This window comes from Periplaneta americana, chromosome 12 (genome assembly GCF_040183065.1).
Source record: "Periplaneta americana isolate PAMFEO1 chromosome 12, P.americana_PAMFEO1_priV1, whole genome shotgun sequence".
Classification (NCBI taxonomy): domain Eukaryota; kingdom Metazoa; phylum Arthropoda; class Insecta; order Blattodea; family Blattidae; genus Periplaneta; species Periplaneta americana.
Window position 1 is genome coordinate 43,487,593 of NC_091128.1, and position 24,166 is coordinate 43,511,758.

General features: G+C 37.1%; 1 protein-coding gene across 10 annotated transcripts in view; it reads left to right on the forward strand.

Moving 5' to 3' along the window:
- The first annotated feature begins 10,938 nt into the window (after positions 1 to 10,938).
- The window catches only part of LOC138710349 (unconventional myosin-IXb-like), a 171,650-nt gene continuing 158,422 nt past the window's right edge, over positions 10,939 to 24,166 (forward strand). For 5 of the 10 annotated variants that reach the window (XM_069841181.1, XM_069841176.1, XM_069841177.1 and 2 more), the window contains exons 1-3: positions 10,939 to 11,409; positions 11,737 to 12,268; positions 15,405 to 15,648. In XM_069841181.1, coding sequence (XP_069697282.1) covers positions 11,967 to 12,268; positions 15,405 to 15,648 — 546 coding nt within the window. In that variant the 5' untranslated portion in view covers positions 10,939 to 11,409; positions 11,737 to 11,966. Of the gene's footprint in view, positions 11,410 to 11,736; positions 12,269 to 13,329; positions 13,469 to 15,404; positions 15,649 to 24,166 lie in introns of those variants that run through there. The other 5 variants (XM_069841175.1, XM_069841182.1, XM_069841183.1 and 2 more) reach the window with 3 other exon arrangements.

The window sequence follows — 24,166 nt, forward strand, 5'->3', positions numbered from 1 at the left end:
TTTTGTGTTCGTTTTATTTAACTTCCTTCAGTATGAACATGACATGTCAAAACCTATGCCAGTGTTTAATTTGAATGACTGACATAAGGAAAGGCAAAGGTAGGTTCATTTTTTCACAGTTTCAAAAATAGTACAAGCATATAGAAAATGATTATGAAGTCGTCACATGATTTTTGTAAGTACAGTCCTAGTTTAACACTATACATATTCGTTGGTTTCTTTTCTGGAATTACCAATCAATTATAGCATACTGATTCGTTTAGGCGAAAATAAATTTTAATTAGAATACTACCCTTTAATACACAATATGAATGAATCATTCCAAGAAACTAGACTAGTGGTGCGTCCTATGCATTGAATGGTTCAGAGAACCCCCAGGAAAAACAATTTAATCGTTTAACCTTCCTGTCCCTGTGTCATAAAAGCTAACGGGAAGCACTGTGTGGGGTGTGATCACACCCCAAGTACTTTTTTGGTCTTGGAGAGGGGGGACGTAGATTAATACACTGTTGCATAATTTAAACAAGTTAAGAATTAAATTATTGATGATTAAATTTAAAAAGTAACCCATTGTCACCGTTCAATGTATGATTAACAGTAGACAGAGTTATCAGCTCTCCATTTCATCTGAGACAAAGCAGGATCTTTCCAGAGTTCCGAAAGAAAGTTCCTCAGGTAATCTTTGGCGAGTCATCGGCCCCATCTCGCCAAATAGGCCTACTATTTCGCTATCACCAATTCCATCGACATTAAATAACCAGTAGCTGATATAGCGTCATGAAACAACCAAAGAAATAAATATTAAGTATATATGTATATAATTACAAGAATAATAATAATAGTTGCGGTAGTAAAAAGGTAAAGGTATCCCCTTTACATGCCATGAAGGTACTTGGGAAGGGGGGGGGGGCATGACTAGATCCCCATGCTTCCTTGACCTCGGCACTAGAATGAGGTGGTGTGGTCGGCACCATGCCCTGATTGCGTAGTTGCAGTAGATAATTTATTTATGTATTTATTGATATTTATGTGCTGGACAACAGCCATTGGCCAATAAAAGTCCAGCACAGTGATACAATTAATATATTAAAATGAACAACTATGGTACAATTAAATACCTGAGTTAACAAAATAAAGAACATAGATTACAATAATTAATTTACAAGAATTAAAACTATAAAATATTAGGGAAAGGAGTTGATTCATACTACCAATTTGTGTATAAGGATTATGCAAATAATATTAGCAAAGACATTGCCATATTCTAATACTTCTATACATTGAATGGATCGAAATTGCCTACATGTAAGTTAGCATTTTTAATACATCTGGAGACCGGCGAGGAAGATTTAGAATTTCTAATATGGAAGAGTTTGTGATGTCTCATGTCCTTCATAGGAATACGAAGGCTGGCACTGTTTAAGAAGGATTGACAATTAATGTCACCTTTAAGGACCATACATAAGAATAAATAATTGAGATCATGACGTCTGGCATACAGGCTTCGACATTTAAAGTGCACGCATTTTTTTTATCATAGTTATACCCGGAGTTATTAGGCAGGAATCTGTACGAACATAATGAAATAAATTTCCTTTGAATATTTTCCAGTTTTGCCGAATCAGAACTAGTAATAGAGTTCCATATTCTTCTTCTTCTTCTTCTTCTTCTTATTTGGTATTACAACCCAGGTGGGCCTTAACCTCCTCTATGGCTCTCTTCCATCCCTCTCTATCCATCGCCAACTCCCTCCAATTCCTTATTCCTAATCTATTCACATCCACTCGTACACAGTTCCACCATCTTGTTCTCGGTCTTCCTCTTAATCTGGTTCCATCTGGGTTGTTATTGAAGACAATCTTCACTTTCCTTGTTGTTTCCATCCTTGTGACGCGTCCCAACCATCTCAGTCTTTGACATCTTATGTGCGCCTCCAAATCCGATTCCTTGTACAGTTCGTATATCTCATTATTATATCTGGCTCTCCATCCATCCACTGTTTCAATTGCTCCGAATATCCTTCTTAAGATTTTCCTCTCAAATACTGCTAGTTGTTTGCATGTATTTTTATTCAGAACCCATGTTTCTGTACCATATGTTATAATGGGTCTTATTAGGGTTTTGTAAATCTTGATTTTGATTTCTCTAGATATTATTTTATTTTTAACAATTGGTAAAAGTGAATAATATGCCCTGTTAGCCAGATTTATTCTTCTTTGTACCTCATTCCTTAGGTCATTATTTGCTGTCAATATTGATCCGAGATATGTAAATTCTTTTACTTTTTCAAACTTATATGTTCCCATTTTAACTTCCTTCACTTGATCATTTTGTCTTTTGGTGACTGACATAAATTTAGAGAGTTCCATATTACAGATGCATATTCGAGTTTCGATCTCACTAATGTATAGTATAGTATTAAAAGAGAGTCAGGTGTGGAAAAAGAATAATTGACCGAATTATTCCTAACATTCTTATTGCATGGTTATAAATATAATCAATGTAGTTGTGAAAATATAATTTATTGTCAATTAATACACCGAGGTCTCTAATACAATCTTTTCTGTTAATTAATACATTTTTTAGATGATAGTTATATTTTAGTGTAGAGGTTTTCCTTGAAAATGATATTACGTAAGTTTTGGATTCATTAATCATCATCCCGTTATCAACTGACCAATTGGTAATTGAATTAATGTCATCCTGAAGAAATTGACAGTCAGCAACACTATTGATTTTTCGAAAAATTTTAAGATCGTCAGCGAATAATAGATAGTCAGAACTTATTCTTTTGCAAATGTCGTCCATGAAGATTAAAAATAGAAGAGGTCCTATAATAATAATAATAATAATAATAATAATAATAATAATAATAATAATAATAATAATAATACCTGATGGATATGATGTTTACATTCAAGAAAACAAACTCAGAACAATATCGTCATTCTGCACTTCACACTCAAACAATGCTCAGTGAAAATTGCACAATAACTATATAGAAAGCAAGAAAAGTAGAGTTACAGCATCGCCAATGTTATAACATGGGTTCCTGAGAGGGGTGTACATGCACCCCTAGCATAATTTAATTTATTTGTAGGCACATTGTTGACAAAATTGGAGTGGTAACATTTGGAAATGACGTAATAATGTTTATCTGACATAAAATAATTAATACGTGTTGCTGAAATCACTCCTCATAGGGATACGAAGGTTAAATAAATTTATTTATAATTTACACTATCATTCTTTGTTTCTTGCTCATCTTTAATAAGTTTACTTGTGGCTCTGATGTACTTTTGTCGTATGAAAACCTATTAACCGCAGAGATCCCACACACATATGAATACATACTTACGAGTGCTTCCGAGGTTCAATTTCTCCTCTGAACCTTGCCGAGTCAGCTTCTGAAGCGTGCGGGGCGAGAAGCAAGGGGAAATGCTGCATGGCAAACATGTGGTTTACCCTGGTGTTCGGACCAGCACAGCTGTAGTCACGTAATTGTGAGACAACCGACACAAGAAAGACTTTGTGATGCAAACCAGAAGTTAGCTTCAATCTGTAGCTGAGGTCACGCTTTTAGCACCTGTATGTGTGTGTTATTGATTGTTGTATTTATTATTGGTTTCTCGCAGTGCTTTAAATGTCCATTTAGTTTTACTTGGTGTTTTAGTCTTAATATATTCATCTGTGAGTGTGACCAGTGTTCGTTTCCAAACAATGAATATTGTTCAATATCTTTTACAAACAAATTTTTCAGTTTTAATCTTGGAAGATTAGTGTAAAATAAAGAAGCTTGGAAGGCCGTTGCATCAACTCGATTTAAAGCAAGCCGAGATAAGATATTTTGCAGGGCTTTCAATGTAAAAATATATGAAAGAAACAGCTGAGTTTGTGGTTGTGAATCTACTAATAAATTATTTTGTTTCTCGTGCCTGCTATTTGCTAAAGGCAAAGATACGAGCTGGACATGCACTGTTGTGTCAAATTTAAGCCATTTGACACAGAGAATGAAGAAGAATGAGGAATCTATTGCTTATAAGAATGCTTGCCTAGATTTATCAGCCCTGGGAAGAACAGAAATTAGGCAACAGCTTATCTCAGCTTTCAGGCAGAATAGTGAAAAACAGAATGATAATGTAAGGAAAAATCGCTATGTTCTTCCAAAGATAAGTCGTCATCATCAGGCTCATTTTAAGGCAATTATCTACTTTACAGGACTGTAGTATTTTTTTAATTTTTGAGAAATGAGATACATTCATTCATTCATTCATTTATTATATTCCATAGATCTTACACGAGCAATGAAGCTTTAAGATGTGGAACAAGTCAAAATTTTACAATTACAATTGAGGAGCGTTTTTGCAAAAGTCGATAGATGCAGAAATCAAGATTTTACAGAAATTACACTAAGTGACAGGATCTATCGAGTTTTTAAAAAAACCTGGAAGGTTTGGTAGTCTCTACATACGGTATGAATCAAGTTTTAATAAATCTGATTTCATAGATCGATTCCGGAGGTGGAAAACATACAATATCAATATGTAATTCACTTTCTAAAATTTCTGCATCTATCGACTTTTGCAAAAACGCTCCTCAATTTTTACAATATTTTACAATTTTTACAGTTTTACAATTTAGTAATTTTCTACAATTTTTACAATTTTGTGCAATTTTTTACAATATTTTGGCGAGATGTAGTGGGATGAAGTGAGGTCCGAGGATTCGCCAAAAGATTACCCGGCATTTGCCTTTTGGTTGGGGAAAACCTCGGAAAAAACCCAACCAGGTAATCAGATCAAAGGGGTGAAATGAAGTGATGCTGAGGACTCTCCATAGACCATCCAGCTTCAGTCCCATGGCTGGGGAAAACCTCAGAAGAAACCATTCAATGAGACCAAAGGGGGAATCCAACCCAAGCCCGATATTGTTTAAATTGTTGGAAAACTATGTAATATCATAAAAGTCCGTTCTATGCTGGCCGAGGCATTGAAGGAAGTAGGGTTTACAGTCCATCAAGAGGTGCAGGGACTAGCCACACAAGAAAGTGTTCGGCGAATTGATATCATTGCCATTAAGAACAACTCTGCATACATTCTCGAGCCCACCATCAGATTTGAGACACATGCAGATCAACCACATGAGGTGGACAGTGAAAAGAAACAGATGTATGAACCAACAATTCCGTTCTATAAAGATAAATACTGTATAGCCTGTCCCACATTGATGTAATAGGTCTGATGGTGAGGGGACGAGGTACCATACCCTCCTTCTTTGCCAACAAATGTAACAACCTGGGGCTAACACGCAGCATTGTGAAGGAAATAGCCATTATTGCCCTCAAAGGATCGGTTCAGATATTGAGAAATCACTTATATGGAAGTGATAATGGAAATTTGAAGTTATCTTAACTGATGGCTGTTGATTGGTTTAGATATCAATGCCAATAAATCCGTATTATTATTTTTCTCGCGGCATATGGCATTCAAATTATTCTAACCTCTCTGATGATACTTTTTTTCCCTTTCTTAACTGTAAATGAGCACAAACGCTACTTAGGTGTAAATTTTCTGACATTTTGTATATTCGATTCCCTAACCATTTCAAATGTATATCATTTCACCTTTTAGGTGTGTTTCCAAGTTATATGTAATATGCTTTGTCAAATCTGGCAACCTTTTCATAAGGGAAGCTAAATTTATATTTATATATACCCCTTGTCATTTTAGGCACGAACAGCCTCTGAACTAAACACATCGAAATTTAGAACTGGTGAATGAAGAAAATTTTATTCTGAAATGCAATTTTCTATTCATTCTTTTCACACAAAATTATAATGATTAATATAGACCTACTAGCATGTTAATTTCTGGGGAGGATATTGTGCAATGTACGTAATTGATGAACTCGAAATAGTTCCACCAGTAATGACTAGTTCTAGGTTCACTGAATGTTTAAGTATAATAATAATAATAAAACTTCACTTTCTTAGTTAGCACGTGTAAAACATATGCAATAAATGGTAAGGATTGGAATGATCCCATAAGAATACAAAGGTAATGTGAATCACACCTATTCTCATTACAAATTTGATGTAGTAGCTTAATATTAAGTAAAACTAAAACTGTTGCTGTGGTCAAGTTGTGTAGTGGGAGATATTGTCTGCAATATTTCAGAACCTCTTCCTAATTTCACCTCAGGAAAACGCTAACAACAATTAAAATGTGTCACGTCACTTAATAATAATAAATTAAGCTTTCCTTATAAAAAGGTTGCCAGATTTGATAAAGTGCATTACGTATAATTTGGAAACACACCTAAAAGGTAAAATTATTTACATTTGAAACGGTTAGGGAATCGAATATAAAAAAGTCAGAAAAATGTACACCCTAAGTAGCGTTTGTACACCTTAGGAAGGATAACTGAATTCCAACTCTTCCTGGAATGACTTACTACAATATTAATAATTCAATGTAAAGTACCCAATGGGCACTATATTAAACACTAGTGGATAAAGCGTTCTGGGTGAACCCCACACTTGTCCATATCCGTATGTGTATGACTTCTTACTTCTAGATGACCAAAATAGCCTTTGCATTTGGTTTGGTCCATTGTGCGCCTAAACTACAGGCAACCTAGAGGTAAATATAAATTTGCATATGTTGGCTAACTTAAGCTTCTTCAGAACTTCAAGATATTTACATCTGGCTTCTTTCATTTTAGGATACTGGTCTGGATGTTGGGCTATTTCTTCATTAGTACCACATAAATTTGGAATCTCAGTGATGCTCATAGCTTGTAGTAGTAAGGTGACCAGATTTAGTTTCCTTGGTCTTTAGCAGCTTTTTATATGCTTTCATTTTCTCTGTATAGAGATTTAGAGTTCCCGCAGATATGTTCGTTCGTGCTCTGTGCAGGAGTATTATCATTTCTTTTCTCTGTTCGTAGCACTCAGCATCAAACCAAGTTTGGCTGTCTTTTGTCTCTGGGCAATGAGTTATGACTGTATATAGTTTTCTGTCTTTTTCAGAGCAGGATATAGTTGGCCCTTTTTAAGAGGTGTTGAAGCTTCGTCAGTTACGTGTTTTCTGGTTTTCAGTAGTGTTTTATCCAGCTTTCTTGAGACTGTGGAGAACTTCACTGTTTTTTTTGTTGACGTCTCTGTTTTGTTAGTGTAGTTGTTGATTCTAACAATAGAGGTTTTCTTAGAATGGTGGCTGGTGAGGAAGAGAGTACTGGTACATTGTTGTATGAGTCATATGAAAATGCAAGCTTGTAGCATCAGACAACTATACCACGTGGAATGTAAACTTTAGTCATTTTGCCAACCACATCACCCATAACATTGGCTACTGCCAACATCGAAAATGGCAACTGACTATATTGTCAACTTTACAGTTCACAGCCCTTCAATCATTACTATCAATATGAAAATACCTAAATTGGGATAAATCATGATATCTCGGCAAAATTTGGGACAAATTGGCATACCAAAATGTTTTCAAGAAATCTGAGATAGGGAGTCTAAATTCGGGAGTGTCCTGGAAAAATCGGGACAGATGGTCACCTTAGACTAGTAGCCTCTTCAGGCAACAATAATCTTGTCATCATTATTACCATAATATATGCTTCCCTTCTACTTGTTAATAGAAGGAACTTACTAAAGACAGACCACGAAAACTCTTTTAAAAAGTTGGGCTTTCTTATAAGCTAGCTGGTGCTTCACTGGAAGTCCTTTGCTATTTCTTAAAGGGGCACTATTGTAGACAACAGGGAGCTGATAACAGCACTTAAAACTGCAACTCAGAATATCAAATGGTTCTCACTATACGAGTGAAAGAATTTTATCCACCACTGCTGCACCCATGAGTTATATTGTGTAAGCCCCCGGATGCTAAGTGCTTTGTTATGAAAAGAAAAACGGTATTTTTCGCGATTTGGACATGAATTATAGTGAATGTAACGTGATTAACTAAAGCAAATGTCCACCACTGTGGTCTCGTGGTAGTGTGTTTGCTCCTGAACCCAGCGGACCGGGGTTCAATTCTCCGCTTGAGATGAGTTGCCTGGGTGAGGTTCTTTTGGGGTTTTTCCCTCACTCGTATGGATGAATATCAGATAACTTTATCAGGCATATGGAACCCCACTCATTCTCACCACTTCCTTTCTTCCCCATCATCCTTTCCTCATCATTCCAGTTGTCTTCCTTGGCTCTACGAAGCTGCTGACGCTCTCGGCCAGCCTCCATGGATAGCCTTCCCTCCCGATGGGAGAGGGGGTTATACCTCAGACTGTTGAGGAGACGGGAGGGGTGGTTTACACCTCAGATCGTTTGAGGGGGGAATGCGGGGAGGTCTGTTGGGGGTGGAATGGTATACAGACTTGGAGGGATGGCAGGACTGATCGTCAGGGTGTTAGCGGTTAGGTCGGTACAGCTTGCAACTCATCCTAAGGGCGCACAATAGACCTCAACTCCAGTGCACATGGATGTTCCTCTCCCGGCCTCATAGAGAGAAAAAAACTAAAGCAAAAATGGACTACAGTGTGACATTACAAACATCGCTACCATCAACGTTTAGAAGTATGTTGCTTTGAAACCATTAGTCATAGAAAGATCTAGTTTGCGCCATTGTAGGTATAACTAAATGCATGTTGTTAAGAATATATATTATCGTCCCAGAAAGTGACTCTGGCCAGTTCTTTCCCCCTCCATTGCATACATCACCGACTAGCTTGATGTTACACTAGTCAGACTTCAGAATGTACCTAGACAAGCTTTATTTTTATACTAAAGATGTTATTAATTGGTCCAACAGAATAATATCTGTTATAATGACAATTAATATTTGAGGAGAAAAAATTCGCTCCGGCACCGGGGATCGAACCTGGGTCCTTTGTTCTATGTACCAAGTGCTCTGACCACTGAACTACGCCGAATTCAATCCACAGCACCAGATCGAACTCTTCCCCTACAGTGTTTCCCTTTTGTGGCCTGACTCCAAGTTGGGCATATGCATTGACGTTTATATTCCAAGTCAACTACCATTATACAAGGAGCGCACTCAGCTGAGTGACTAATGGCCGGGATTCCGTAGTAAAGTGCACGTATGAACAGCCTCAGATATAAATCTTGGTTGGAAGAAGTTAACTGGTCCAGGTTTTCTTCAGATTTGTTCTAAAGAACAAATTTATTGCTGGGTAACTTTCGGCACTGGACCTTGCACTCATTTCGTTGGCATTATCATCTTCATCTCATTCAGACGCTAAATAATGTTAGCAGTTTATAAAGTGTCGTAAAATAAGCAATTAAAAGAATTGAGTCTGCAATTGGCATTAGTTGATTTATCTCCCTTTTTGTATATTGGTTTTAGTATTGAGTAGACCTACTTATTTCAGTCTTTCTCAAAAATTACCTTAATTACATAGTAAATAGCTTCAAGGAGGAGAAATTATTTCAGAACAGGTTTTCAAAACTTCACTTGGTATTTAATAATTCCAGATTTTTTTTTTGTTTTCAGATGTTTTATCACATAGGTACATAATTTCTGCTTCTATAGTAGAAATAAATTTGAGATATGGAAATTCAGTACTACCTGTTAAATCTAATTTCATCATCTTCTGCGCAATTTTGATATTTAAGATGTCAGTAGTATATAGGCCTATTATCTATATAATGTTAAAAAATTTGCATTACACCCACAATTTGGACATTTTACCTTACAATTGATTTCAATAAAAGAAATATTTTCAATCTTTGAATACTGACCAGTTTCATTGTAATGCATCCAAAATAGTTTCTAATTATCAGAATTTTGCAAAATAATACATTCACATTTGGGATTTTTTTTTATAAAATTTTACAGTACCGTACTTAGTTCTTATAGTAAGTAGTTCAAAATATGAGAGACATTATTATCACAGTCTAGTATATACAGTCACGAAGCTTGAGTTGTGAGGGTACTATAGGAACAATAGACTGTGCCGGTACTATTTTGCATTGTCTGTGATGAGGCGATAGTAGGATCCTAGTGGTTAGCAATTATCTATGGATGCATATTCCCTGTGTATTGAGCTTCGTGACTGTATATGCTAGACTGTGTTATTTTTGTAGCTCATTAATGTAGATTATTTTTTTATAAAGCATGCGATTTGAATCTCCTGAGATATCCACACGTTTTCAATTTTTTTTTTTCGTAAACATGATTGGACAACATTCAACTCAATAAATAAATGCTACCTAGTTATGTACGTACTGTTGTATGTGAATGGATAAGTTATTTATGTAAACAGCGACTTTTGCTTCCAATTCAAAAATAGAATAACATTATTATGCACGCATAAAATTGTAGCCTACATTTTAAATAAGCAATGAACTGTAGATATATTTTGTCAACGACTATTTATTTCAATGAAGGTTGTCGTTAACATAAAGAATGGTCATATTCACAATTTGCATAAGAGCTATGTAAAAAATATTGCAAGCATTTTATTTGATACGTCAATATAGAAACGTTAGTTCTATTCAATATTACATAAAATGTATTGCTATAACAATTATGAGTCGCCATATGACTTTTGTTATAAGTTAAAGCGACAATAAATAAATGAAAAAAAAAATTATTGTCAATTGCATGGCACCGTTTATTATAATTAAGAAATGTGATTTCTTGGCACTGGAATGGATAGGGTGTTTCTGTATTGTTACATATTAGAGGAAAAAGACTCGTATGTGACAAAATAGTGCAAACGCGATCATGTGTGAGCATGATAAACAATGCATAATTATAAATTTCGATCGGCATGAATATCAACGGTATTTTACAACGTCTTTGATGTCAACACGCGAAGCTATGTACAGCGCAGCGCAAAGAGTACGTTAGTGAGGCGATTGGAATACATGCACGTAGATTACGATGACCATAGTAGGCCATGTTTCCTGTCAAGGTGCTACACTAGCTCGTTGGTTACAAGGCCTACTCTATTGAGGCGTGACTATATCCTGTAATTCTATACTTTAATCAAATTCTCCACTTGAAACTGCTAATATATTTAATGCTTTTCAATGGTTGCTGATTTTTTAAAGTGATGTGCTAATAAGGTTTTCAAGGGAATTGAATTTCTAGAATTATGAATATCGTTATTGCCATGTTTATTTGCGCATGCGCGTTTACAATGCATTATGGTAACTGTTCATTCAGAGATGGTGGGTGGTATTTGGTCTATGTAATTATTTTTAATTTCATTATCCATGATTAGTAAAGATATTGTTTTTATCAATATGTGTATATGGCTGTGCATTATGTGCGTAGGTATTATAAAACGATAACAACGTGGATCGATTTCCTGATTCTAAAGATGGGCTTCGTTATTGCTGTTTTGAACGACATTGAATGGTGGCAGAGGCCGTGTGTAAGTAATGTTTATCCAAGATATAACGAATGGTTGGTTAGAATTCACGATTTCGTTGTTATATTGCCAATAGTATCTCGAACTTGTGTAGAGTTATGTTGCACACTTTCTTAAATGTCACGAACATGTTTGTTCACAATGACTAGTGATGAACTTGAGGATTGACAGACACATCAACATGTGACCCCAATCTGACATTAATAGTTTCATAGGTTCAAAATGATTCTAATACTATTAATAATCACGTTTTATAATGTAAATTAAGATATATCTGTAGTGAAAATGGGTTTCGATGCCTGAACTGAAAACAATGTTTTATTTCAACAGGAAAAGTCAAGTTAATGCCCTCAGATGGTCTGAAGGTCTCCATAGAATATTTTGTCACATCACTGACCAAGCATTGGTAAAATGCAGATCGAAGAAAACATTGCAATGTAAATTTTAGGAGAAAACAAGCTCTGAAGGGAAAATGTGCAATATTACTTTGAAAGATGGAGTAGAAGAAATTAATCCAAAAAGGAGACGATCAATGCATTTCGATTGAGTGTTCACCGAGGATGTCTGGAGGCACAGAAAACAACCGATACATTGTGCAGGTGTTCGTGGGTGCTCTTTCACAGCATTATGAAGCACTCTCAGTTGAAGCAAGTAAACAGACAACGTCGGAAGAAATCGTATCATGCATTGTGGAACGACTGTCCCTGGCTGATAGTCCAGGTGGCAGTTACGAACTGGCCGAGGTGATAGGAGATTCTGTGGGTCAGGAATGTAAAGAACGCCGTCTAGGTCCCACAGAAAGTCCTGTAGCTCTTATGCTGCTATGGCCAAAGATCGTACATTCGCAGCAAGAATACTACAGGTAGGCTATATAAAGTTGCTAATCTGCATGTTGTAGCCTAATTTAATTAGTTGAAATTGACTTTTGTATGACAATGAGGTGATAAGTTAGTATAATGCACTATTTTGAAATTACAAGAAATCAAATGCGATGTTCAGTTTAACCAGTATAACTGGAGTTCGTTTGTGTCCTGACAGTGATTAATATCTGTAACATCGGTGTTCCTCAAACTGTGTGCATAGATCGGAGGTTTTTCGTGTATTGTTCTTGCTCCTTTATTAGCTAATCGTTTGAAAAGTGATAGTTGCAAAGATATTTTAGAACGTGTGATGAGGATGAAGTGTAGGCCTAATAAATAGTTGCAAAGGCGTTTTAGAACATGTGTGGTGGAAAACTTGTAATTGTCTTCTACCAATCTTACATAGGGATATATCCAGGTACGAACTCATATAGCTTAATCATTCAGATTTTGAACAAATGGTGCCCAGAATCGAAAAGTTGGGTATGGTTGGTGAAAGTTATGTTAGTTTTCCCAACTTGAAATTGACGTGAGTAGTGACGATAATGTTTGTAGACAGGTTATGGAATGGATGTTTAACTACGAAATAATCCAAGGTTGCGCTTGAGCGTAGTTTGAATCCCTCTTGGGCCGATTTGGTTGGATTTTTCCCGAACTTTTCCCAACTGTAAGGCGAATGTCAAATAATCTTATGGGAAGTCCTTGGTCTTATCAGTTCCACTACTAACTTAAAATAATCTTTCTGTTGATGTAGCGTCGTTGAGTAATGGACTGAGAAAAAAAAAGGGATCCCATTAATTTCAGTAGAAGACTGTTGTCGACATAGCTTACATGTTCTCTTTATATTGAAATATTAACTATAAAGTAAGTGCCTAAGTCACCAATATTGCAGATTAGGAAAAAGCAAACCAATTAGTCTGAAGTTCAAACTAGAATGCACATAATTTACTGTTATTTAGGCTTAACTTTATTTTCCTCTGTTAGAAAAGTGGAAATGTAGCCTATATTTAGGCTGACCAGACATACCGTTTTTTTTTGTTTACTTGGCTTTTTAGCGACGCTGTATCAACTACTGGGTTGTTTAGCGACGATGGAATTGGTGATAGCGAGATGGTATTTGGCGAGATGAGGCCTGCGATTCGCCCTAGATTACCTGGCATTCGCCTTACGGTTAGGAAGAACCTCGGAAAAAACCCAACCAGGTAATAAGCCCAATGTGTACATTCCTTTCTTAATTGAATAAAAAGTACCATAGACCTATGTGCAATCTTAAATTTTTGAAAATTATCCCCCTAATTACAAATTAGGAAATTAAAGCGTAAATAAAGGTTATTTTAGGTAAAGGCGTGGTAGTGTGTTCGCTCCCGAACCCAGTGGGCCGGAGTTCAATTCCGCGCTTGAGACGAGTTGCCTGGGTGAGGTTTTTTTGGGGTTTTTCCCTCACTTCTATGGATGAATATCAGGTAACTTTATCAGGCGTATGGAACCCCATAGTTACAAATTAAGAAATTAAAGCGTAAATAAAGGTTATTTTAGGTAAAGGCGCGTTTTCTCGACAAATTTTTTTCAGAATTTCTTGATTTCACTTGGGGAATATGACAAATTGCTGAAATTGAAGACTGTTCTTTAAGTTAGAAAGAATCACTCACCTGCTACATATTACGCGAAGAATACAAATTTTCATCTACACAGAAGAAATAGTGCATTTAATTTCTGTGATGAGGAAAGACCATCTTAAACATAAATTCGATCTTTGATTACTTTAAAGGCACCAAAATACCTATTGTCTTATCTAACCCACTATAAAGTCAGAGTCCTCTGTCTCCTGATACTTAACTATCCCCTCATCTAACCCACTCTAACCTTGTCACATTCCTCGCTCTCACGTCACTTAGCTATCCCCTCATCTAACCCACTCTAACCTTGTCACATTCCTCGCTCTCACGTCACTTAGCTATCCCCTCATCTAACCCACTCTAACCTTGTCACATTCCTCGCTCTCACGTCACTTAGCTATCCCCTCATCTAACCCACTCTAACCTTGTCACATTCCTCGCTCTCACGTCACTTAGCTATCCCCTCATCTAACCCACTCTAACCTTGTCACATCCCTCTCTCTCACGTCACTTAGCTATCCCCTCATCTAACCCACTCTAACCTTGTCACATTCCTCGCTCTCACGTCACTTAGCTATCCCCTCATCTAACCCACTCTAACCTTGTCACATTCCTCGCTCTCACGTCACTTAGCTATCCCCTCATCTAACCCACTCTAACCTTGTCACATTCCTCGCTCTCACGTCACTTAGCTATCCCCTCATCTAACCCACTCTAACCTTGTCACATTCCTCGCTCTCACGTCACTTAGCTATCCCCTCATCTAACCCACTCTAACCTTGTCACATCCCTCTCTCTCACGTCACTTAGCTATCCCCTCATCTAACCCACTCTAACCTTGTCACATTCCTCGCTCTCACGTCACTTAGCTATCCCCTCATCTAACCCACTCTAACCTTGTCACATTCCTCGCTCTCACGTCACTTAGCTATCCCCTCATCTAACCCACTCTAACCTTGTCACATCCCTCTCTCTCACGTCACTTAGCTATCCCCTCATCTAACCCACTCTAACCTTGTCACATCCCTCTCTCTCACGTCACTTAGCTATCCCCTCATCTAACCCACTCTAACCTTGTCACATTCCTCGCTCTCACGTCACTTAGCTATCCCCTCATCTAACCCACTCTAACCTTGTCACATTCCTCGCTCTCACGTCACTTAGCTATCCCCTCATCTATCCCACTCTAACCTTGTCACATTCCTCGCTCTCACGTCACTTAGCTAGCCCCTCATCTAACACACTCTAACCTTGTCACATTCCTCGCTCTCACGTCACTTAGCTAGCCCCTCATCTAACCCACTCTAACCTTGTCACATTCCTCGGTCTCACATCATTTAGCTATCCTCTTATCTAACCTAATCTTAAACTCGCAAGATTTACGGAAATTTATGTCTGCAGAGGGTAAGACACAGTATAGCATGATCTTCATTATCTTACTGATGCGAGGAAATTGGTATAAATTTATTTTGCTAACCCAACAGTAATGTTTATTAACTTTACACTATTCTTGACATTGAAGGTTTTATCTGCGGGAAAAGCTGAATGACACTGTATGGACCGACAGTTTCACAATGGATCCACAGCTCATCCGGGATTACTTTTATCGGTTTCTGTACCAGCCAAAAGATCGGGAGTACCCTGACTTGTGTCAGTTGCCAGATCTTAATGAACAGGTTTTGTTGGATAACCTGCGAGCACGGTTTATGGCTGGGCATATCTACACGTACGTGGGCTCAATATTGATTGCTGTCAACCCATTCAAGGTAAGAAAACATCTGTGGCTTTTCTGTATTTGAAGACCTCCCCAGGAAAAGAATATAACATCAAATTAATGAATTATCTTACTTAGGTGGAAAAAGTAATTTTGAAGCATTCATTTATAACAATAAATGATTGCATCCAAAGCTGAATAAACTTGTGTCCTTATCAAATGTTCTGCTAGTAAATATGGACCTTGTGAAATATGCCCTTGAAATTATTTTCTCTTTTCCTGAAATGTGTGATTTATTGGTTACACCCTTACTCTGGGAAGGTCTTCATTTGTGTAATCTGGAACAGCATAAGAGCGTATTCCGAATCTCACCGGTGAGCAGTCCGATGGCATCACGGTGTTCCGAATTTCACCGATGACGTCATTGATGCTCCACCGGTGCCATCAACTTGCAGAGGTGGTGGCAGGCTCCATCAGCCGCCATCAGTGAATCTGATTGGTTCTTGTATAGGGCGGGAATTAGCAGACGAATGACATCGTGCACTGTTGTGTCATGGCGGTGTGTTCTGCTGTATTGTTTGTAATGAGCACAACGTAAAAACAATATGTTAATGGCTTATGAGCGAACATGTCAATGGACCAGATATTACTACCGGTTCAAGAAATAAGTTGTTTATGATCTCTTTTATTTGAACGAGATGGCAGTACGGAAATTTCGCAAAATTTTGCTAGCGTAGCACAGATAACCACTTACACAGTCGCCATGACAGCATCGATTCTTCCAGCAGTTTTGTTCCTTTTTTTCGTTGCAACGTGACATCATTGATGCCACCGGACCGGTGAGATTCGGAATATGATGTAAGAGAAGGATCCCTGTTGCTTTCCTCTGCTGCAGTAAAACAGCACTTGTCACAACTTGAATTGAAAATGTAGTAATTATATTTTGAATTAAGCTAGTAGGTAGAAAAATTCAAAGTGATAAAAGCTACTTCAATTTTGTACTCTTTGTGTTTCCTCTAATGATAGATTATGTACTTAGTCGAGGTCTTCAGCAAAGAAGGATCAGAATCTAATCTCTAAGACATGAGAGCAGTTGATTGACCTCTTTCAATCTTTCCTGCAGTTCCCAGAGCGAAATTATCAAAATTGTTTCATAAACTCATTGTTGAAATTTCTAGCTAGCAGCAGGAATGGAAAATTAGTATGAGTATTTGAATTAAAAGGGACTTAAATGCTTGTTCCTGACTGATATACATTGGTACTGACTGTAACTGTATTCTTATAGGTAACTGATCTAAATGAATGTGTGTTTATGCTAGCCTTTTAAGGAGTAAAGTGATAGAGTTGTGTAGTTGTACTCAGGCAAGTATTTTGGGATTCTTTTATTATAGGATATCGCTTAATTTTCGTCAAGTTTGACAAACGTTGACGTCACAACATGGCGGTAGTTACGTCACAACGCAGTGACGTCATAACATGGCCGACATAAACAAACACGACGAATAAATAAAACTATCTAAAAAGAATAATCACACAAATTGATGATATCCCATTCTGGAACAGAGCCCATCTGCTCTTATCCAAAATAGGATATCAGCAAAACAATTTCACAACATCCCAATCTGGAATACAACCCATCTGCTCTTATTCAAAATAGGATATCATCAACACGATCCCATTATCTAAAAAGCAATAATCACACAAATTGACGATATCCCATTCTGGAACAGAGCCCATCCGCTCTTATCCAAAATAGGATATCAGCAAAACAATTTCACAACATCCCATTCTGCAATACAACCCATCTGCTCTTATTCAAAACAGGATATCAACAACACGATCCCATTATCTAAAAAGCAATAATCACACAAATTGATGATATCCCATTCTGGAACAGAGCCCATCTGCTCTTATCCAAAATAGGATATCAGCAAAACAATTTCACAACATCCCATTCTGGAATACAACCCATTCCCTCTTATTCAAAATAGGATATCATCAGCACTATCCCATTATCTAAAAAGCAATAATCACACAAATTGACGATATCCCATTCTGGAACAGAGCCCATCCGCTCTTATCCAAAATAGGATATCAGCAAAACAATTTCACAACATTCCATTCTGGAATACAACCCATCCGTTCTTATTCAAAATAGGATATATTCAACACGATCCCATAGGTGAAATTTCGGCAATTCGACACTATACACGACAGAGAAAACGCATTTATATCATTGAATTCACAGTATTCCACCTCATGTCACTGAGATATCACCTCAACTAACCCACTAACCTTCTCACATACGTCGACCTCATGTCACTGAGATATCACCTCAACTAACCCTCTAACCTTCTCACATACGTCGACCTCATGTCACTGAGATATCACCTCAACTAACCCTCTAACCTTCTCACATACGTCGACCTCATGTCACTGAGATATCACCTCAACTAACCCACTAACCTTCTCACATACGTCGACCTCATGTCACTGAGACATCACCTCAACTAACCCACTAACCTTCTCACATACGTCGACCTCATGTCACTGAGATATCACCTCAACTAACCCTCTAACCTTCTCACATACGTCGACCTCATGTCACTGAGATATCACCTCAACTAACCCACTAACCTTCTCACATACGTCGACCTCATGTCACTGAGACATCACCTCAACTAACCCTCTAACCTTCTCACATACGTCGACCTCATGTCACTGAGATATCACCTCAACTAACCCTCTAACCTTCTCACATACGTCGACCTCATGTCACTGAGATATCACCTCAACTAACCCTCTAACCTTCTCACATACGTCGACCTCATGTCACTGAGACATCACCTCAACTAACCCACTAACCTTCTCACATATGTCGACCTCATGTCACTGAGATATCACCTCAACTAACCCTCTAACCTTCTCACATACGTCGACCTCATGTCACTGAGATATCACCTCAACTAACCCACTAACCTTCTCACATACGTCGACCTCATGTCACTGAGACATCACCTCAACTAACCCTCTAACCTTCTCACATACGTCGACCTCATGTCACTGAGATATCACCTCAACTAACCCTCTAACCTTCTCACATACGTCGACCTCATGTCACTGAGATATCACCTCAACTAACCCTCTAACCTTCTCACATACGTCGACCTCATGTCACTGAGACATCACCTCAACTAACCCACTAACCTTCTCACATACGTCGACCTCATGTCACTGAGACATCACCTCAACTAACCCTCTAACCTTCTCACATACGTCGACCTCATGTCACTGAGATATCATCTCAACTAACCCTCTAACCTTCTCACATACATCGACCTCATGTCACTGAGACATCACCTCAACTAACCCTCTAACCTTCTCACATACGTCGACCTCATGTCACTGAGACATCACCTCAACTAACCCTCTAACCTTCTCACATACGTCGACCTCATGTCACTGAGACATCACCTCAACTAACCCTCTAACCTTCTCACATACGTCGACCTCATGTCACTGAGATATCATCTCAACTAACCCTCTAACCTTCTCACATACGTCGACCTCATGTCACTGAGACATCACCTCAACCAACCACTAACCTTCTCACATACGTCGACCTTGTTCAGCCCACCGTTTCACTCCTCTTGGGCCAGCAATGCACTTCATAGCCAAACAAATCACCAGTAGCACAACTGCTCATGAATTGAACAAATAGTAGAATGATTTACACACCATCCAAACACATGCTTTCCCGGTGCGCCATTCAAACCTCATCAGTACCAACCACCAATAAAATTTACACTTATACCAACCTAACCACCGAAATCCACAGCGACCTCTATATTTACCCGCAAACACCGATGACGTCAATCTTATGACATCACCCCATTCCCCTATCTAGCCAACATACATTCTCATAAACATACTACCGATATCGTATAGTCATATAGACCCAGTATTTTATTTTAATGTTTGAGATAATTGTATTTAAAGGTATGACGTTATTGCTGTATAATGCTTTGAGCCTGGGAAATAATGCATTCCGCTGTTACTGCTGTGTTTTCGCCAAGATGAGAGACATTGTAAACAAACTCCCTTTCTTTTCTCGTGAAGAATCATTGACTACTGCCTCATATTTTTCATCATTGTGTAAGTGTAATAATCACCAATTAGGAACAGGATTCTTTGTTCGTAAAAAAAAAACTCAGCAGTAAAAAGGTCGAATTTATCAGTGACAGGTTGTCGTATTTAGTACTTAAGGGTAGATGGTGCGATATCGTAGTTTTAAATGTTCATGCCCCTACAGAAGAGAAAGACAACCATATAAAGGATAGCTTCTATCAGAAATTGCAACATATTTTTGATCAGTTATCTAGATATCCCATGAAAATTTTATTGGTAGATTTCAAGCTAAAGTAGGGTGGAAGGATAGCCTATTTTTAAACCAACTATTGGAAAAGAGAGCCTACACGTAACTAGTAATGACAAAGGAGTTAGGTTAGTCAACTTTGCCACATCAAAAAATTTAATTGTCAAAAGTACAACATTCCCCCATAAGGATATACATAAATATACTTGGACTTCTCCAGATGGATTGACACACAGCCAAATAGATCACATCTTGATAGATAAATGGAGACATACTAGTGTAGTAGACATTCGAACCTTCAGGGGGCAGACTGTAATTCTGGCCATTATTTGGTAACTGGAGAATTAAGAGAAAGACTATCAGTAGCCAAGCGAGTAGAGCAACAAGTTAGTATTAGTAGATTCAATATTCTGAAATTAAAGGACGCAGAAACTAAGCAACATTATCAGGTCGAAATTTCAAATAGGTTTGCCACTTTAGGAAGTTCCGACGAAGTTGATAAAGAGTTAGATGTTAATAATGTGTGGGAAAATATCAGAGATAGTATCAAAATTGCAGCTGAGCAGAGCATAGGTTATTATGAAACTAAGAAAAAGAAACCATGGTTTGATGAAGATTGTTCCATTGTAGTAGATAGAAGGAAACAGGCAAAATTGAAATGCTTACAGGATCCAGTTGAGGAGAATAGAGATAATTATTTCAATGAAAGATGGGAAGCAAGTCATACACTTAGGAACGAAAAGAGAGATTACTTGAAGGAAAAACTGAATAAGATAGAAAAACAAATAGTAAGAATAAAAACATTCGAGATTTATATAAGGGTATACTTACTTACTTACTTACAAATGGCTTTTAAGGAACCCGAAGGTTCATTGCCGCCCTCACATAAGCCCGCCATCGGTCCCTATCCTGTGCAAGATTAATCCAGTCTCTATCATCACACCCCACCTCCCTCAAATCCATTTTAATATTATCCTCCCATCTACGTCTCGGCCTCCCTAAAGGTCTTTTTCCCTCCGGTCTCCCAACTAACACTCTATATGCATTTCTGGATTCGCCTGTATGTGCTACATGCCCTGCCCATCTCAAACGTCTGGATTTTAAGTTCCTAATTATGTTAGGTGAAGAATACAATGTGTTGTGTATAAGGGTATAAAGGAATTTAAAATCGGATATCAAGCTAGGGTAAACGTGATCCAGGATGAGAATGGTGACTTGCTTGCAGACTCTCATTCAATCCTGAACAGATGGAAAAACTATTTTGAGCAACTACTAAATGTACATAGGCCAAATAGAAATGATCGGGACAAAATTCAAATACAAACTGGTGAGCCATTGATACCCGAACCCACACTTTCTGAAGTCAAAATTGCAATAGAAAATCTGAAAAAGTACATCTCCAGGTATCGATCAAATTCCAGAAGAATTAATACAAGAGGGTGGAAGTGCATTATCTAGCGAAATTTATAAGCTTATACTTACTATTTGGGAAAAAGGAAATTGTACCAGAACAATGGAAGGAGTCCATAATTATATCTATTTTTTTAAGAAGGGGACAAGACTGTGTAACTTTCAAAGAATACCACTTTTGATGACGTTGTACAAAATTTTGTCCAATATTCTTTTGAAAAGATTAACTCCATATATAGATGAAATTATTGAGGATCATGAGTGTGGTTTTAGGTGTAATAGATCAGATTTTTTGTATTTGACAGATATTGGAGAAAAAATGGGAGTATAAGGGTACAGTACATCAGTTATTCATGTATTTCAAAAACGCATATGACTCTGCTAAGGGAGAAGTTTTATGTAATATCCTTATTGAATTTGGTATTCCCAAGAAACTAGTTCAATTAACTAAAATGTCTCTTCATAGATTTCAAGAAGGCATATGACTCGGGTAAGGGAGAAGTTTTATATAATATCCTTATTGAATTTGGTATTCCCAAGAAACTAGTTTCATTAAAATGTGTCTCAGTGAAACTTACAGTGGAGTCTGTATAGGCCAGCTTCTGTCTGAGCTTTTCCAGTTCACTGCGGGCTAAAGCAAGGAGATGCACTATCATCTTTACTTTTTAACTTTGCTCTAGAGTACGCTGTTAGAAAGATTCAGGATAACAGAGAGGGTTTGGAATTGAACGGGTTACATCAGCTTCTTGTCTATGCGGATGATGTGAATATGTTAGAAGAAAATCCACAAACGATTAGCAGCCTTTCATGCTAAACTGAGCCTGGACATTATTTTTTAAAGTTTATTATTTCTTTCTGGAGAATAATAATAAACCGTTATTATTTATATTTTACAATAGAACTAAGTTCAACAACTTAGTTCACTATATTTGTGTCTTTTATGAACAAATGTGAAGTGTTTACATGCTGAACTTCAGTGTGAAAAGTGATCTATGTTGAGAGTCCTTGAATTGTTCCCTCTTTTCATCAATCAGCTGATCTGGTGTCATCTTATCTACAGAAGTAGTCTTCTTTCTCATTTTAGGATTTCATTCTAAAAGCAGGTGAGGTAGATAACGAGTTTTAATTTCATTAATGCTAACAGTTGTGTGTGTGTCACACCCATCTCAAAAATTACTCTGAATTTTATTTTATTTATTAATAAGAAGCTATAAAAGAAATAAAGTTTACCGAAGTAAAGTTGAGTCATTAGTCAATACAATATGAATATTACTTTTGCTTGATTCAGAATTAAGACATAATAAAACTCTGGTTAATGTCTGTCACACCCATCCTACAGAGTATGTCTGAGGTTATTAAACTTTATTTATTAAACCTATGGAAAAGTGAATTAAATTAACTTCAGTTGAATTTTATAAGAGACTTCTGTGGTTGTATGTGTCCATGTCATATAGACTTATTCTCACAAATAAGGATAGTTAAAAAAAAAAAAGAATGAATTTTGTTCTTGCTCCATAACATAAGACATTTCAAGTGTTTTTCTTCTTATTCTTTGTATATGAATACAGAAAAGAGAGAAAAGTGGAGAACATCAAAACAGAATTGGAGAAAGAAACTGAATGAAAATGAAGAAGCCAAAAAAAAAAAAAAAAAAGAAATTACTTGTTGAAGGAAAGGGGGAGAACTAGGAAGAGGCGAGTAAATGCAAAGAAATGTTTATCTGCAGACATGAACAAAGCGAAGGCCTGTGGACATAAGGATGCTGAAAGGCAGAAGAGAGCAGCAGGGAAAGGTTGGAAATGGAACTCCTGAGCTTGGCTCTTACAAGTGTGTGCAGTCACTTGGTTTGTAAGGCAGTTGAAAGAGTGAAGGTGCTTCCTACAAGCCTGAGTAAAAACAGGCAGTTATTGAAAAACTTTTGGAAGCAAATCCAGATGTTCCAAGTATGTGTTCAAGAAAAGAAAGAAATCATGGAACGAGGTTCTGGCAGCTGAAGAAGCTGGTGAAGTTAAAATTATGTGCTTGAGAGTGACAGAGAAAACGCTCAGATTTTCAGAATGGATGAAAATGATATGTCTTATGTTTCATATGAAAAACTGATAGGTATTCTCCCAGAACCAACTATAAAGATTACAGGAAACAAGACTCTATTACATATTTTCTAGAAGTACTGATGTTCTTGAACAATCTTAGAACTAAGTACTACTTCGGTTGATTTCTGTGTTTATGTTTATCGTAATGTTGTTAAAATATTTTATTACAATTACTAGGCCTACTGTTTAATTTAGTGGTCCCTAAGATCATATGGATCATTTTTAGTTTTGAATTTTAATTATTTTGATATACAACACATAGGTCAAATATATCTTCACAATGGCACATCCGTCCACGTGAAAAGTGTTGCACTCGTCCTGTACATAATCTATACTAATAATAAATCTGTAGCCAAAATTTTTCTGGTAATTTTCGATTTTCTAAAAATAATTGGTGTTAACATGTATAATTAACCATCCTGAAACCGAAAATCGCTTTTTTGAAATTTTTGTTTGTATGTCTGTCTGTCTGTCTGTCTGTATGTTTGTTACCTTTTCACACGATAATGGCTGAACGGATTTCGATGAAAATTGGAATATAAATTAAGTTCGTTGTAACTTAGATTTTAGGCTATATGGCATTCCAAATACGTTATTTAAAAGGGGGGTTATAAGGGGGCCTGAATTAAATAAATCGAAATATCTCGCTTATTATTGACTTTGTGAAAAATGTTACATAACAAAAGTTTCTT